This window comes from Acanthopagrus latus, chromosome 6 (assembly GCF_904848185.1).
Source record: "Acanthopagrus latus isolate v.2019 chromosome 6, fAcaLat1.1, whole genome shotgun sequence".
Taxonomy (NCBI): Eukaryota; Metazoa; Chordata; class Actinopteri; order Spariformes; family Sparidae; genus Acanthopagrus; species Acanthopagrus latus.
In genome coordinates, this window is record NC_051044.1 from 24,703,669 (window position 1) to 24,718,030 (window position 14,362).

At 42.5% G+C, this 14,362-nt stretch overlaps 1 protein-coding gene across 1 annotated transcript in view; it reads right to left on the minus strand.

Annotated features, from left to right (window-relative positions):
* Positions 1 to 14,362, minus strand: part of tafa4b (TAFA chemokine like family member 4b) — a 59,526-nt gene that overhangs the window by 28,686 nt on the left and 16,478 nt on the right. The window contains exon 4 of the mRNA XM_037101642.1: positions 5,895 to 6,050. Within this exon, the coding sequence (XP_036957537.1) occupies positions 5,895 to 6,050 (156 nt within the window). The remainder of the gene's footprint in view (positions 1 to 5,894; positions 6,051 to 14,362) is intronic.

Here is a 14,362-nt window from a genome sequence, read left to right on the forward strand (position 1 = left end):
GTGCCTGTGAACAGATTAAAAACTCAGCAAGTGTGTGTAGGATTTTGAGGTATCTAGCTGTGAGGTTGCAGATTACAACAAACTGACAACAACAATTCTTATTTCCAGGTGATTAAACTAATGAAAACCTAATTATGAATACTGTATTCAATTTCTGTCTCTGAATCACCCCAAATCCTACACACTGTACCCTTAAGTACAATTTGGAGGGACTCCTGACCACAGATGAATGCACCAAGGCTCATTTGATGTGTCAGAGGTTGAATAACGCATCAGAGAATGCAGTGGTTCCAATCAGCTCTGCACATCACACATTTGACACTCCATACTCCATTCAAGTGCCGGAGTTGTAATAGAGGATTTTACGCACTGTTGTATTGATAGTGACATTTACATGAGTAAAAAATATGAGCATTTTAACAGCTGAGCGAGGCGTAATAACCGCATAGTTTATGCGAGGATAGCATTCTTCTTTTTGCGTTGCACAGTCTTACATTCGCTCCCTTGAGGTGCACGCAAGCTCCGGCCAAAACCAGCACATTCCTAACTAACCCTGTGAGCTTAACGAAACTTGGCAGAGCACAAATTGAGACAAAAAAACAAACACTTTATTTATCCTGAATGCTGCTGCAGTGAAACCAAACAGTGGACACACATTTTGTGTTCACTTCGACAAGCTAGTTTGCTCTCCAAATTTAAAATCCACAAGGCACGGACACACAAGTGGAGCCGGTGCAGTCCTCCCACAGAGTAATATTTTAAAGAACGACTTCTGTTTATCAGACATTATTAATTACCCCTCCAGAAAGTCCTCACAGTCTGATTTAGACTTGTCCAAATCGCCTTACCACAAATACTCGCCCTTCGTTCACACATGGCACTCATTCTTGTATAAAAATCGAAACAGAGAGAGCATTCCTCAAGTTTTCTCCCAGTCGCTCATGTTTCGGGAAAAAAGAATATTTGACAAATGGAGCTCACTTGAAGAAGTTAGTCTGACAGTAATGGGCCCCACCGTGCAGCAGTAATATGACCTGCTGCCATTTACTCCTCTTTCAGCCAGCATCAATAATGTAACTCCATTTACACTATGGCTTCTCTACAGAGGCCGGCTACTGAGAAGGGGTTTTGTCTCTTTGCATCAGCGCTCCAGCCTAAAAAGGTGAAAGCGGCATGCGTGGACGTGTGTGTTTGTGTGCCTTGTGCGGTGTGTGGCGAGGTGGGATCTTTTGTAACTGGGAGCTCAGGGGTCAAGCGTGACTCACGAGATAAGTGCTGCTGAGCGAGGGATTTAGAAGTGAGAGGTGATGAGACACAGAGGTGAGATCCGAGTAGGAAATTAGAAAAACCTCCTGACTGGTGTGATGGAGAAACCAAGCTGTTTGTCTGTGTGTGTGTGTGTGTGTGTGTGTGTGTGTGTGTGTGTGTGTGTGTGTGTGTGTGTGTGTGTGTGTGTGTGTGTGTGTGTGCGCGCGCGTCATTTTCAGAGGGAGAAAAAGAAGAAAGCAATAAAAAAGTGATTAAGACGATGAAAAGGAGTTTATCACTGATCGACATTCAGTAACACGGCAGTAAGCGTGAGTCTATTAGCTCCTCATCAGTGTCGTTCATCACTCTTAGCAAACTTATGCCGAGTCTTTAAGGAGAGGAGAGCAAACCAAAGCGTCGGGGCAGTGCCTATTCTGGAAGGGTTAGCCAAGTTTCTCATGATTCCCTATTTATCCCAACTTTCATTACGAGGGCAATCATCTTTGCTATGGTTGCCTGGTTTCATCATTATCAAGCCGATTGTTCCTATCGAGGAACTCATCAAAGAGGTGAAACAACAAATCTACTTTTTCTTATTGGGTGAAAGTGGTGCTGAAATGACCTGGCAAGGTATGCTGCTGGCCGAGTCATTTGAATGGGAAAAGCACCGTCTACTGGCCACACGCAGGAACAACAACACGCCGGATGGGTGCCCAGTGGAGAGTGAACACAGCACAGCACAGCAGGTTGAACACGTGAGGGGTCGCTTGTTTGATTTCAGAGGGACAAAGTCAGTCACTTAAAAAGTCAGAAGCACGTGAAAGTGGACCGATTAGGGTGCAGATGGAAAACAGGACGGAATGATAGTCAATGATGCAAGAAGAGTAAATAACCCAAATGTGAGCCCTCATTTACAGCAAAAAAAACTCACACTGACTATTGTTCTATCAGCTTTATTTTTCTTAAATGTATGAAAATTACTTAAAAACTGTCCAGAACAGAAGAACCACACATCTTTTTCATGAGCCAGGTGTGTCGGTGAGGGAGGAGTGGACCAGAAGTTGTAAGCAAGCTACCGCACATTGTCAGACTTGCAAAAATGATTTTTGTTGATTTGCAACATTTCTGCACCAGACCTTCTAATATATAATATATATATATATATATATATATATATATATAATATATATATATATATATATATATATATATATATATATATAATATTATACTAAATGGTTTGTTGAAGTACGAAGCCTTCCTTAAGTGAATCTAGTAGCAAAACATTCCAAATGAATGTATTTTTTTTCTGCAAGTAACACCGTGTGTGGGAGTTGTGCTTGCAACTAATGAAGTCCACAAAATGCTACAGAAAATGATGCATTAATTCTGCTCAGGGTCTCAGACAGCTCAGCGGTAAAACACTCCTCTTAGAGTTGTCATAACAGTTTGCTTATAAAAGGCTCAACGGCTTGATGACTCTGGTGGATAACATAAAATGTAAGAGTCTTTGCATGCGAATTACTTTTTGTCAATTTTATATATATTCTTTACAAAAAGGCATTCTGTTGATTTGTAGAATATGAGGCTGTTTTTTTATTATTATTGTTTTGGGGGGGTATAAAATCTCTTTAACTATGTATGATCATGATTTCTTTATTTATTTCACAGCTGGACCACAGTAGGCAGAGTGACACTTTGCACAGAAAGTCAGCCAATTAAGGGAACTCAGGATCTGAGTTTTATCTCGCACCTTAGCAATCCAGCACCATAGGTTTCTGCTTTAGTTTTTCAGTTTTGGCCCTCCAAGGGAAAAAGGTGTCATATGTGGAACTTCTGTGTTTTGATGGAAGCTGGTTGTTTATGTTAAAAGAATAATCTAAACTAAATTACTTTGAAACATTGCGGAGAGAGGCGTTCGGACGTCCTTCTCGGCCGAGAAAGTCAGAACAAAAGGTTATTTGTACATGTAAATTGCTACTAATTGTTACATTCAGCCCCTTTAATTTTCTCTTTTTACTGTTCTATATTGAGCCTGGCAGCCAGAGTGAACAAATTAAAGTTGGGGCAGTGTGAATCAAGATTTTTCTTTGTTTTATTTGCCTCCCCCTTGATAATTACCGTATCATGAATCTATCGTAAATAAACCAAAAACTGTGATCAGGTTTAGAGGCTGAGAAAAGAAAATCAGGTCATCATCTGCCCACAAACCTCATCAGCGTCTGTATTTGCATTGTTTTATCACTTATTCAGGCCTGCGAGTGTTTGAATTCAGTTTCCAGACCCTCAGGCTGACCTTAACAGTGTGAATGACCCGTGTACTCCGGAGATTTACTGGCTCTGCTCACATATGAGACAACTACGTTCTTTTCCTCTGGTAGGGGGCTAATACAGCGTGATTGGATCGGGTTGGCTGGCAGTGTGTGTGTGTTTGTGTTTGTGATGTCGGCGGAGCGTCTGTGGATGATAGGGGTCAGTGACACTGCTTGTTTCTTGCTGGGCGGGAGCTCGAACGGTTGGAACAGAGGCCAGTGAAAAAAAATACCCACAGCTTTCATCTGTCTATCATCACTGCGCTCCCGCGTACACGGATAGCATTAACAGGCGCAAACACACACCTGTATGTATGTGCTTGCTGTGTGTGTAAGCAGAAATCCTTGGATGATTAATTGGCTCGATACTGAGAACAGCATCGTGGTTTGATGTGTCCCAAAACTTCCCTCTTGCTAACGCTGGTTCTTTGGTCTTTATCATTTTTTTATGTGAAAACACTGTCTTTATCACCATCTGTCGTATACTCGAGTGGCCCCACTAGATATGACATGGAATGCCGTCCCAAATAAAATCCTGCCTTTTAAACTGGGTTTGAATTTCCATTGTTGAGGCTGAGGCACTGTTGGCTGACAGCTGTTGTGTATTTGCTTCTCCTTTCATACAGCACATGGGGAATAAGGAGGCAAGGAGACACTGGTGATCGGCCCACCAGTACCTGCATTAGTGGCTTTAATCTTTCATGATCTTGTATACAGTGTACACTAGAAAAATATGCATTTTTAACCACTTTTCAAAGTCAAATGGTCAAATATATTTACTTTTTCTTTTACAGAATGAACAAGCTGTTCTCAGGGGAAAATGAGGTCCTCAGAACACTGTTCGAAGCTGGGAGGAAAGGTGGCAGGGTCCGCCACATATAAACAAAGTAAAACAGTACGAAACTGTGCTCTCCTTGAAGGTCAGTTTGTTTATTCGGTTTATGCAGCCACAGTAAAGAAGGGAGTTTGTTTATTTACTTTGTTTAGACATAAAAATCAGTCACTGAAGAACCGTCTCTTCTGATTAAAATGTCCTCCTCCAAACTACACAGTGCACGTCAGAAGTGCTCCGGTGTATGCGTATTAAAATAAAAATAAAGCAAACTCTGACTTATTGGTGTGATTATCATGAACAAAAGAGAAAACACAGCACATGTTTCACGGTGTGACTTTCACCTCCACGCATTTCGTTTCTCTCTTTTGATATTTGTTCCTCCTCTGCCTGTGTTTCTTTCTTGTGTGGCTTTGCTGCGGCAGATTGAAGGGCTGTGTGCCACTTTCACTTTAGCTTTTCATGTCTTCAGCCACCTTAAAAAGGTTTAGCTCTTGTTTGTGCCAGAGCGAGAGCAGATACCCCATTTGTGCCATAAAAAGAAAAAAAAAACTTCTCACACAGAATCCAGCCTGAAAGCAGTTTAAAATAAAGTGCAACCGATTAACCTCTCCCGCAGTGGACTTCTCATTTATCTGACTAATGTCTCAAACTGAATATGTTATGTGAGGTGGTTTCATGTAGCAACTTTAATGATGCAAAATGCTTAAAAACGGGACACTGTCGGATTCAGTCGCGTGTCAAACATTACAAAAACAAATCTACACAACATAATTTTGTATTCCAGTCATGTTCCCAGGGTTTGACAGAATTGCAGAGGCCTTGCGGCAGAGTTGTGGGAAAACGGGTAAAGAATGTTGCACAAGACGGCTTGAATATTTCTGTTTGATTTGATTGTGCAGCACTTTGGGTGAGAATATTTTCCGTACTGTGTGTGTTATATAGCTTTGGTGTGGTGCATGTAAAACCCTCTGTGATGTCACCCATTTGTTTGTGGACTCGAGTTTGGCATTTTAGCCACCGCCATCTTGTTTTTTGTTTTTTAGAGATAGATAGATAGATAGATAGATAGATAGATAGATAGATAGATAGATAGATAGATAGATAGATAGATAGATAGATAGATAGATAGATAGATAGATAGATAGATAGATAGATGAGTTTGCTGAGTTTGAGTAGACTGCTGGTCAGTGAGCAGCTCATCAAGAATCAGTGTCATGTGGGTGATTCACTGAAGGAAATAGCTGAAGTCCTGTTTTTACAACTTAGTTTCGTTATCTGCTGGACATTTTTTTTCTCTCACATGTATACAAATTGATATTTCTACAAAAAAGTGAACAGTGCTGGCACCTATTCTTACTGTGTGGATACATTTGTGTTTGATTAATGGTCCAAAAAGTGTTTACATCCATACATCCCCTTCGACGGGATGTATGGATGTAAACATTCACACACACAAACAAAGACACAGGGTCGTGGTGTTTTTTTGTTTTTTTTTTTACCTTCCACACAGGAGGGTCTGGCTCTGGTGGTGCCCGCCACCTGCCCGGGGAAACAGGAACACTTGACGGTTTGAGAGCGCTCCTCAATCTTATTCTTATTACAGCAGCGATGGATGGCCACCACCTCACACGTCCCCTGCTTCACCTGGTATGAGACTGAGAGAGACAGAGAAGGAAAAACTGAGCAGCGGGGACTGCTTCAAATAGACTTTTAAGATGACTTACAGTGACGGTTTCTTTCTCCACAACATTAAAGTTCAAATTGGAATGAATGTGCACCGAAAACAACAATCAAATAAACACCACGGTGGCTTCTCCGTGGATTAAACAAATCTGCTGAATTATTTACCTTTGCATAAACCCCTCAGTTTATTCTGGTCTCACACTCCTTGATTCATAAGTAAACACTCTTTAGTGATACTTTGCTTTTATTCTCAGCCCGATGCCCTCATTAACTTAGACACAAGAGGCGGCTCTGCTGCTGCCACCGCGTGCGGGAGAGAACAACAAGACGAGCGGGGGGAATGCTGAAAAAATAATAATTTCTTTGGGCTCCTTTCAGTCACAATAAACCTTTTGATCTGAGCAAAGAACAGAAATGCACATTTTATGAGGGAGTCACGCGGCAGAGCAGCAAAAGGATTCACTCAAATCCTTCCGGCCTGAACTCATCGCCACTAAGTGTATCTTTGTGTATGTGTGTATGGATGGCTGCACCTGTATTCTCGCTGCATTTTTATTTTATTTTTTTAATCTCTGTGTGTATGCTTTTGTCTTCCCCGGGTTCGCGCGTCCGCCTGTGTGATCCTGAGAGTCGTAACTCATACGAGGATAATTGCTTTTCACCTGAAACCGCCAACACACAAACAGCGTCTAATCTCCCTTGATTATCTCCACAACTCCCCGGGGACCTTGGTCTGGTTAATTATAACATTGTCTTGACAGTAATGGGACAGAAGGGCACGCTTAACTTAAAGTGAGTTTGAACTCAAAGCTCTGTGCCAGGTGGTGAAATGTGTTTTTATGCGTGTGTGTGTGTGATGTCGCAGGAACAATAGGCTTTTAATTAATTATTTTCTGTTCTATTAAAACGTTCTTTATCTTCCAGGCTTGTTCCCACATGCATGCAAGATGAATGTAGTTTTAGAACCACACAAGGAACATGCAGGCGCAGTCGCAGACATGCTCACACAACAACAACAGTGCGAGGATGCTGTGTAAAAGGCTTATGTTTAGAAGTGTGTCCTGCATAATGTCGACGCTAATGTCACATTTCACTCAGCACATTTAACCAGTGAATCTCTCTGGAGCGGGCTTTTGTGGCCTCCGAAAGGGGGAAAAAAAAAAACCGCGCCAACCACAAATGTTGGGTAAAATGTTCACTATATCTAATCTTTGCTTATGGCTTCTGAACAGATTCCAGACACCTTATCGTCGCTCTCAAAGCTTGTTGTGCACTCCTGAGAGTCTCTGGCAGCGTTTCCCGAGCGCAGCAAACCCTCCTGGCGACATTACTACCTATAAGCCTCTTTACAGCCCTGGAAAAAACCTTGGTTATACTGTACCATAAGCCCAGATTTCATTTGTGTATGTGACTTTACCCACACGCCAAAACTTTTCATGCTCAGCTCAATGAGCTTTGCAGGCAGACACAAAAGTGTACACACATACACACACACACACAGAGCTGCAAACACACAAACACAGGGGCAGACAAGGAGCGCGCACACACACACACACACGCACACACACACACACACACACACACACACACACACACACTCTGTTGAGGCTTCCATTTCTGCAGGCCATGGCCCCTCTCATCCTTTCTGATTTAAAGTTTGTTTGTTCTCTTCTCCAGAGAGCCCCATCAATGATCCCCGGCTCTCTGAGGGCGCCCCTCCGCTATCATCCCTCCACTTTCATTTCCCTCACTCTTCTGTCTCGGGCTCTCCTGAGGCGGGAGCAGCTGCTGGATTACGCCTGCGCGTGCACACGTGTACTCGCAAACACATATCGCCTATATCTATTGATAAAAGGCCTGGAACATAATGGAATAGGAGGAAACTCAGCAGGAGAAAAAAAAGAGCCTTCCGTGCAGCTGTAATTGCAAGAGTAATAATCGCTATGAAATCAACGGGTAATGATGTTTAAAAAGAAAAAAAAAAGAAAAAAATGAAAGCCTAATTCAAACACAATCAAATTGCCTTTGTTCTAATGGGAAGCGCGCCCTCATTATCATTACTCTGTACTGAGAATTAATTCCTCTGTTAGTGCAGAGCGGGGACTGGTCACTGGACTGCCCCTATCTCAGATACAGGCAGCTTGTTAGCTAGAGAGAAAGAAAGAAAGAAAGACAGACAGAAAGAGAGGGAGGCAGGGAGGGAGTCATACGGGAGGAGAAGTGGTGTCACAGGCAGCGGAGAGAACAAAGAGTGGATCTCCTCCTGCCGACATAATGAGGTCAGAAGGTTCACAGGTCTCCTCTCTTAATTGCCGACATCAGACCTGCACCGGGGCTGTTTGTGTTCTAAAGCTTTGAGGATGTTGGTGCGAGCAGCGGAGGATAAACCCACCCGAACTTCGGTTGTGCTCGTTTTATGTGTCTGTCCAGCTCTGTAGGTTAATTTGAAATCTGAAAGGAGTAGTATATTAGTTTGAGGTGAAGTAAAGTATACATGAGAAAAGGCTACGTGGCTGTCTAAAGAGTTCCGTGGTTTAAAGAAGAGAGGTTGGAGGGTCTCCGCTGTGGTTTTTCACGTGGTTCACTGTTGCAGCTGAATGAAAAAAAGAGAGTCCAAGGTGCTCTTCAAGCAAATATTTTTAAAAGCCTGTCTTTCAGTGCCGGCTCAAAGGGACACTCCAAACGACTTCAGTGTGTCTCAGATGTTGCCGGCGCGGCCTTCATCGGTGAGCAGCGCAAAAAACTGCATGCAGAAACACCCTTTTCACACCGATGACGGTATGTTGCCCTGTAACTGGAGTAAAATGAATGAAATTTGACAAACGTGGTTCTTTTCACAGCTGGCAAACTCTTTCTAAACACATCAATGTAAACGTTCATGTGGGAATGAAAGCCAAGGAATGTACTTCAATAGGATTTTTATCAAACTGAAAAAGTTCAAGGGTAAGGTCGCCCAAAAATGAAAATGCAGTCATTAGCTACTCCTCGTAATGCCGATGGAAAAGCAGGTGAAGGTTCAGAGTCCATAAAACATTTCTGAAGATTCACAGCATAACAGCTTTGGAGCGTTCTACTAAACAAATGAAGTAGATGGGCTCAAAAACAGCTCAAAAAGAAAAAGCCTAAAATGGTTCCACACAGCTCATCCAGCATGAGCCAAGTCTCCAGGAGTCCCGAGAGAAGCCAGAACCTTTACTGTCGCCACTAAGCTAAAAGTGTTAGCGTGCACCCGGTCTTTTCCAATCAACTTGGGCTTCTGGAGACTTGGATTACATCAGAATCCAATCAGCTGAATGGAACCATCTTACGTTTTTTTGTTTGTTTGTTTTTGTTTCTTCAGTTTTATTTACATTTAGGAGAATACCTCAACTCTGTTTTGCTGTGAAGCTCCAGAAATGTTTTGTAGATTATGAAACGTCACCTGCATTCCATCAACATGTCGGCTGTAAAGATAACGGTATGTAAGATTATTTTAGGGCAAACTCATCTTTTTAAGTCAATCATATGCAGCTTTAAGGCTTTAAAGACAGTGTTTTATTTTACTAGCTGAGTGTGCACAAACTGCACAAATAAGCTACATTCAACTGATGTATCACATAACCTTGTATCTCACACTACTGACCTCCATGTTTCTACTGGAGAATACATAAAAGTCTCATTAGTTTGTGGTTTTGCTCCTTTGAAGGAAGAGGAAACGTCAGACTATTGGACCGTGAAAAACTGAGTAAAAAATGAAACCATGGTGCGAGTTACATTAGTGTTTTTAGTATCAAATCCTGACCTCTGGCATTTTTCTCCCTTGCCGAGGAAAGTTTTATCATAATGCACCAATAATAATGTGCTTGAGATCAAAACATCTAAACTAGTGTCTGAAATATGCAGTAAAAGTAGGCGGATACGTCAATATGCGCATGAATTTAGGCCGCCTGTAAGTTTAAATGATATGTTTTGAGTCTGTAACTGGGGCCTGTTTGTGAGCAGAGCTGTACGTCTTTGAAGGAGCAGCGTAGCTATGAATTGTGCCCTTGAGCATCCAAGGTATATAATCAATCAATAGAGGTTAGAGCCATACAGCCAAAATCTATTTAATGTGGGAGAAATGAACTCAAAACATCCCACTCTTGTTGCTCAGAAACAAGAGGTTCACAGCAAGTTCTTGTCTTTTATAGCAAACAATCTGGCAAGACTCTCAAACTGTAATGCTGATCTTTTTTTTTTTCTTTTTTACTGCATAATAAAAACATATCCCTGTATTGTGTTTGTGGTAAAGTAAAGATCACAGATGTGGCTGGAACATTTTTTTTTATATTCAGCACATGACACGGGGGGGTCGATGTAGGCGACAAGGCCAGTGACCACCGTTCAAGACCGCGTTTCAACATTTGCTAGAGTGAATTTGCTAGATATTTTCAATATTTCAATGGAGACCTCGGAAATATATCCAGCCGTGTTTGTGGTGGCATAAACATGATAATTTGGATGGAAAGTCGATACATCTCCAGCAGAATTAGCGCCAAATTAAAACAGGTATTTTCAGCTTAAAAGTGATGACTTTCTAAAACAGAGTTGTCACAACATAAAACTGAATATTGGAGTTAGGCGGAAAACTTGGGCTGCACTGATATACACATCACGTTCCCCACTCGCCACAATCGTCGACCAAACGCACCCTGTCCTCGACATCTCTATGTAAATATATCTGCGGGGGAGCGTTGAGGTCGGAGCCTGGACGCTAAACTCTAAATATGTTTTGCTGCCCCAACAAAACATGTCAAACCTGAGTTGTTTGACTGCGCTGTCACTTGCAGACATGTTCACTGCGAACACTTATTCGGGCCACCGGGTTGTTTCAGGTGACACGCGTTCATCGACAGCGCTGCAGTAGTCACTTTTTTAGATTGTCCTTAAATTCAGTGTGAGTCATGACATTTGTATTATGTTTCTATCACTGCCAATCAGAGCTGGGGCCGATCAATACAGTCATTTCAACTGGGAATGAATGCCCTTTCCCATTAAAAGCAACAGCCAGGTTTAAGTGGGTTTTTGTGCAGTGTGAAAGAAGTAACAGACTGAATAATTAATAGAAAATGTCAGCATGCTAACAATGGCAATGGTAATATGCTGGTGTTGAGCTGGTCAAAAGAGTCTCCGTTTTCAAGGTGCTGCACAAAGTAGATTTATTTAATTCAGAACATTTCCCACAAATGTGTTAGTGAAGCCATATACTGTATGTTAACACAGTCAAATACACTATATGATAATCTGCAGTGAAACGTTACTGGGAAGTGAGTTTTCGGAGCATTTTTATAGTTCCAGGGGTGAACAGCATAAAGATGGTTCAATATCAAGGACAGCTCTGAATCGAAACACAGCTATTACAAGTTCCCGACGTGAGAAACCAGGTCCAGAGTGCCGACTTGTGTTCAGTTCTGTCTTTCCTCCGCTGGTCCCTGTTCGGGGCACCGCTGCCTCTCGCCCCTCATCTGCTTACTATTCATGTGTTAAGCAGTCAACCTCCAGCTATATACACATAATAACAGTGTATCTAATGTCTCAATGTTGCCTTTAAACCGTTCTGTTATGGCCATCTCAATGTAATAGAGCCTGGCGCACACTGAGATGAAAAGACTTCTCAAGCATGGCTAAATGCTTCTATTCCCACGGCAGGCAAAGGGGAGGTGGGGGGGTGGCACGGGAACTGGGCAGCCAACAAACCAAGCTACCTTGAACTGATGGGTTAGTCAGGCGATTGATGTAGTCTGACAGACACAGGCAAGCAGGAGCGTTGTGCAATTTATCAAAAAGCTGTGTCTTCTCCCTGTCAATACCTGACAAGCATGTCCACCGCTATGAAAGGGCAGATATCTGGCAGATCTGTCTGAGACAGCAAAGTCAGTGTGGCGGGGACATGCTGCATGTATCAGGAACATACTTTCCAGACAGCACAAAGTGAAGCAGGGTGAGATAGCATGTCGAACATGTCATCCTCTCTAATCTTTCTAATGCGAATCAACATATTTATATATTACACGTTGATTTTTATTTATTTCGTACCCTTTCTCCTTCCTCTCCTCATTTCCCCTATTGGATCACTCGCTGCCCTTCGTGCCCCTCCTCCACTTTGCTCCGTCTCCCTCTCACCCTGATCTTACACCACCCATCAATCCTCCTGACATTATCGGTGTTTAACAGGCCCGAAGGCTTTATGCTAATTATCGTTAACAGGTCGCCAGTGCGGCTGAGCGTTCCTGCGCAACAAATCTATCCCCAATAAAACTTGCTCTCTGGGACCTCACCGGTGCTGTTTATTAAGGGGCTGTCTTTTATAAGCGGCCTCAGACGAGAACATGCAGACTGGTGTGCAGAGTGCTCAAATATGAGCACGGACGCACAAGCACGCAGTTGTTTCTAAAGAGTCAAAAGTGACACTTGTGACACACCTGAAGTGCGTGAGTGTGACAGAGGGCTTTTTCATGCAGAGATGAGGAGGACACACAACATGTATCTTTGTGGACATTTTTAGATATGATTTGTAATCATCAGCACATTCAGGGATTAGTGGTTAGTCCAAGAAACAAATTTCAAGCCTTCAAAAAAGATGAGGTAAAGGCTTTTTATGAGAATCTCGGTGCCTAAAATATAATTATCAGATACAGGAGAGAGTTGCTGAACTCCTAGAATGTAACGTTTTTTCTGTGACTGTTTATGAATCGCTCCATGTGATTGTGATGAAATGCAGCAAAAGAATAAATGAAATACATCAAAGATCTTGTGTGTGCGCTGGAGCATTTGTTTCTGCCTGTTTGGCAACAGATTTAATATTCTTTTCTCCACAGCACTGATCTATTTGTGAAAGGGCCAACTGTAAACAAAAAAAAAAGGCGGTAAGAGTAATGAATTATCTGGCTGATCATGTTTGTGTGCTGCACGTTTTAATGTTGAGATGTGAACCCGGAGAGGGAAAAGCTCTTTTCTGTGTGTGAGATTTCTCACAAGGTGTCTGTAAGGATGTTTACGGTGCTTGCCATCCGCAGGTCAGAAGAAATGAAACAATAACTGTTTGTTTTCAAGGACCTCATGTGACACCTGCCAGGTGGTCATGCGTTGGAAATATAGAATCCCGAGCAGAAACACATTTGGTGGCTCAATCTATGTCTTGTATTCCCACAGGAGCGCTGCCAGGAAATAAAAAAAAAGGAAGTTTCTTTTTCTTCCCCACACTTATTTGAAGTGACAGTTGTCAGTCATCTAAGCTCCGCTTGGTTAGTTGACATTCATCACTTCCTTTTCCAACTATAGATTCTGAGTTGTTTTTGAGGTGATTTTCTGTAAAATGATAGAATAATTTTACATAATATTATTGCTCCTCTAGAAGTATGTTACCACATACTTCGAGAGGAGCATTTTTTGACCTCTAGAGCCACCATGTGGCAGCAGCCGGTACACCAGCAGCAGTGCGGATCAAACGAACACCTCTCTGACCTGCCAACAAAAACAGCACCTTAGTAGAAAACATGGAAAACACATCTAACAGTCACAACGTGCAGCCAATTATTTTTCAGCCTTAAACTGCTGTGTGTGTGTGTGTGTGTGTGTGAGAGAGAGAGAGAGAGAGAAACGTTGGTATTCAGAGCCAACAAGTCCTAAACTTCCACCAATTAAGAGTAAGCCCTCTAATAAAAAGCACCAGTCAGTTTGGGAGCGACTCATCTTGTTCCACAGCGCGAGGGTGAAGTAAAAAAAAAAAAAGGGGCGGGCACCCACGCTGACCTTCACAATACACAAGGCCGGCAATTAGCGGTGTCCCCGCCGTAAGCAGGCTGCCTCCTCTCCATCAAAAGGAAACTAATACAATCACTCAGCACACAGGCTGGATGCTGGTAGCATTTCTGTGGCACATAAAGGTCACCTTGCAAAACACAACGCGGAAACCAAGAGATAATTAAGGAAATTGTCGCAATTAAGCGCGAGGATGAGGTGACTTGGGAGGTCGTCTCCAAGAAAGTTGAGGCGCAAGATGCTGTGACTCAGCACCACGTTCCCAATGAAATATTAATAACACTGTGTTGGTCATTTTTTTGGTTATGTGTTCATGACATGGAAATGAAACACAGAGAATAGATTTAGCTTGTGGGCCTCAGTGAAGTCGGAGCTGACGATGGTTTCCATCTCGTTTCATGGATTGCTCAGGGAGCAAGTGAAGTGGTTGAAGGGGGCACTGCAGAGCTATGCATATTAATGTAAGCATTATGAGCCGAAGAATTAAAAGTCCTCTCCGCCCTAC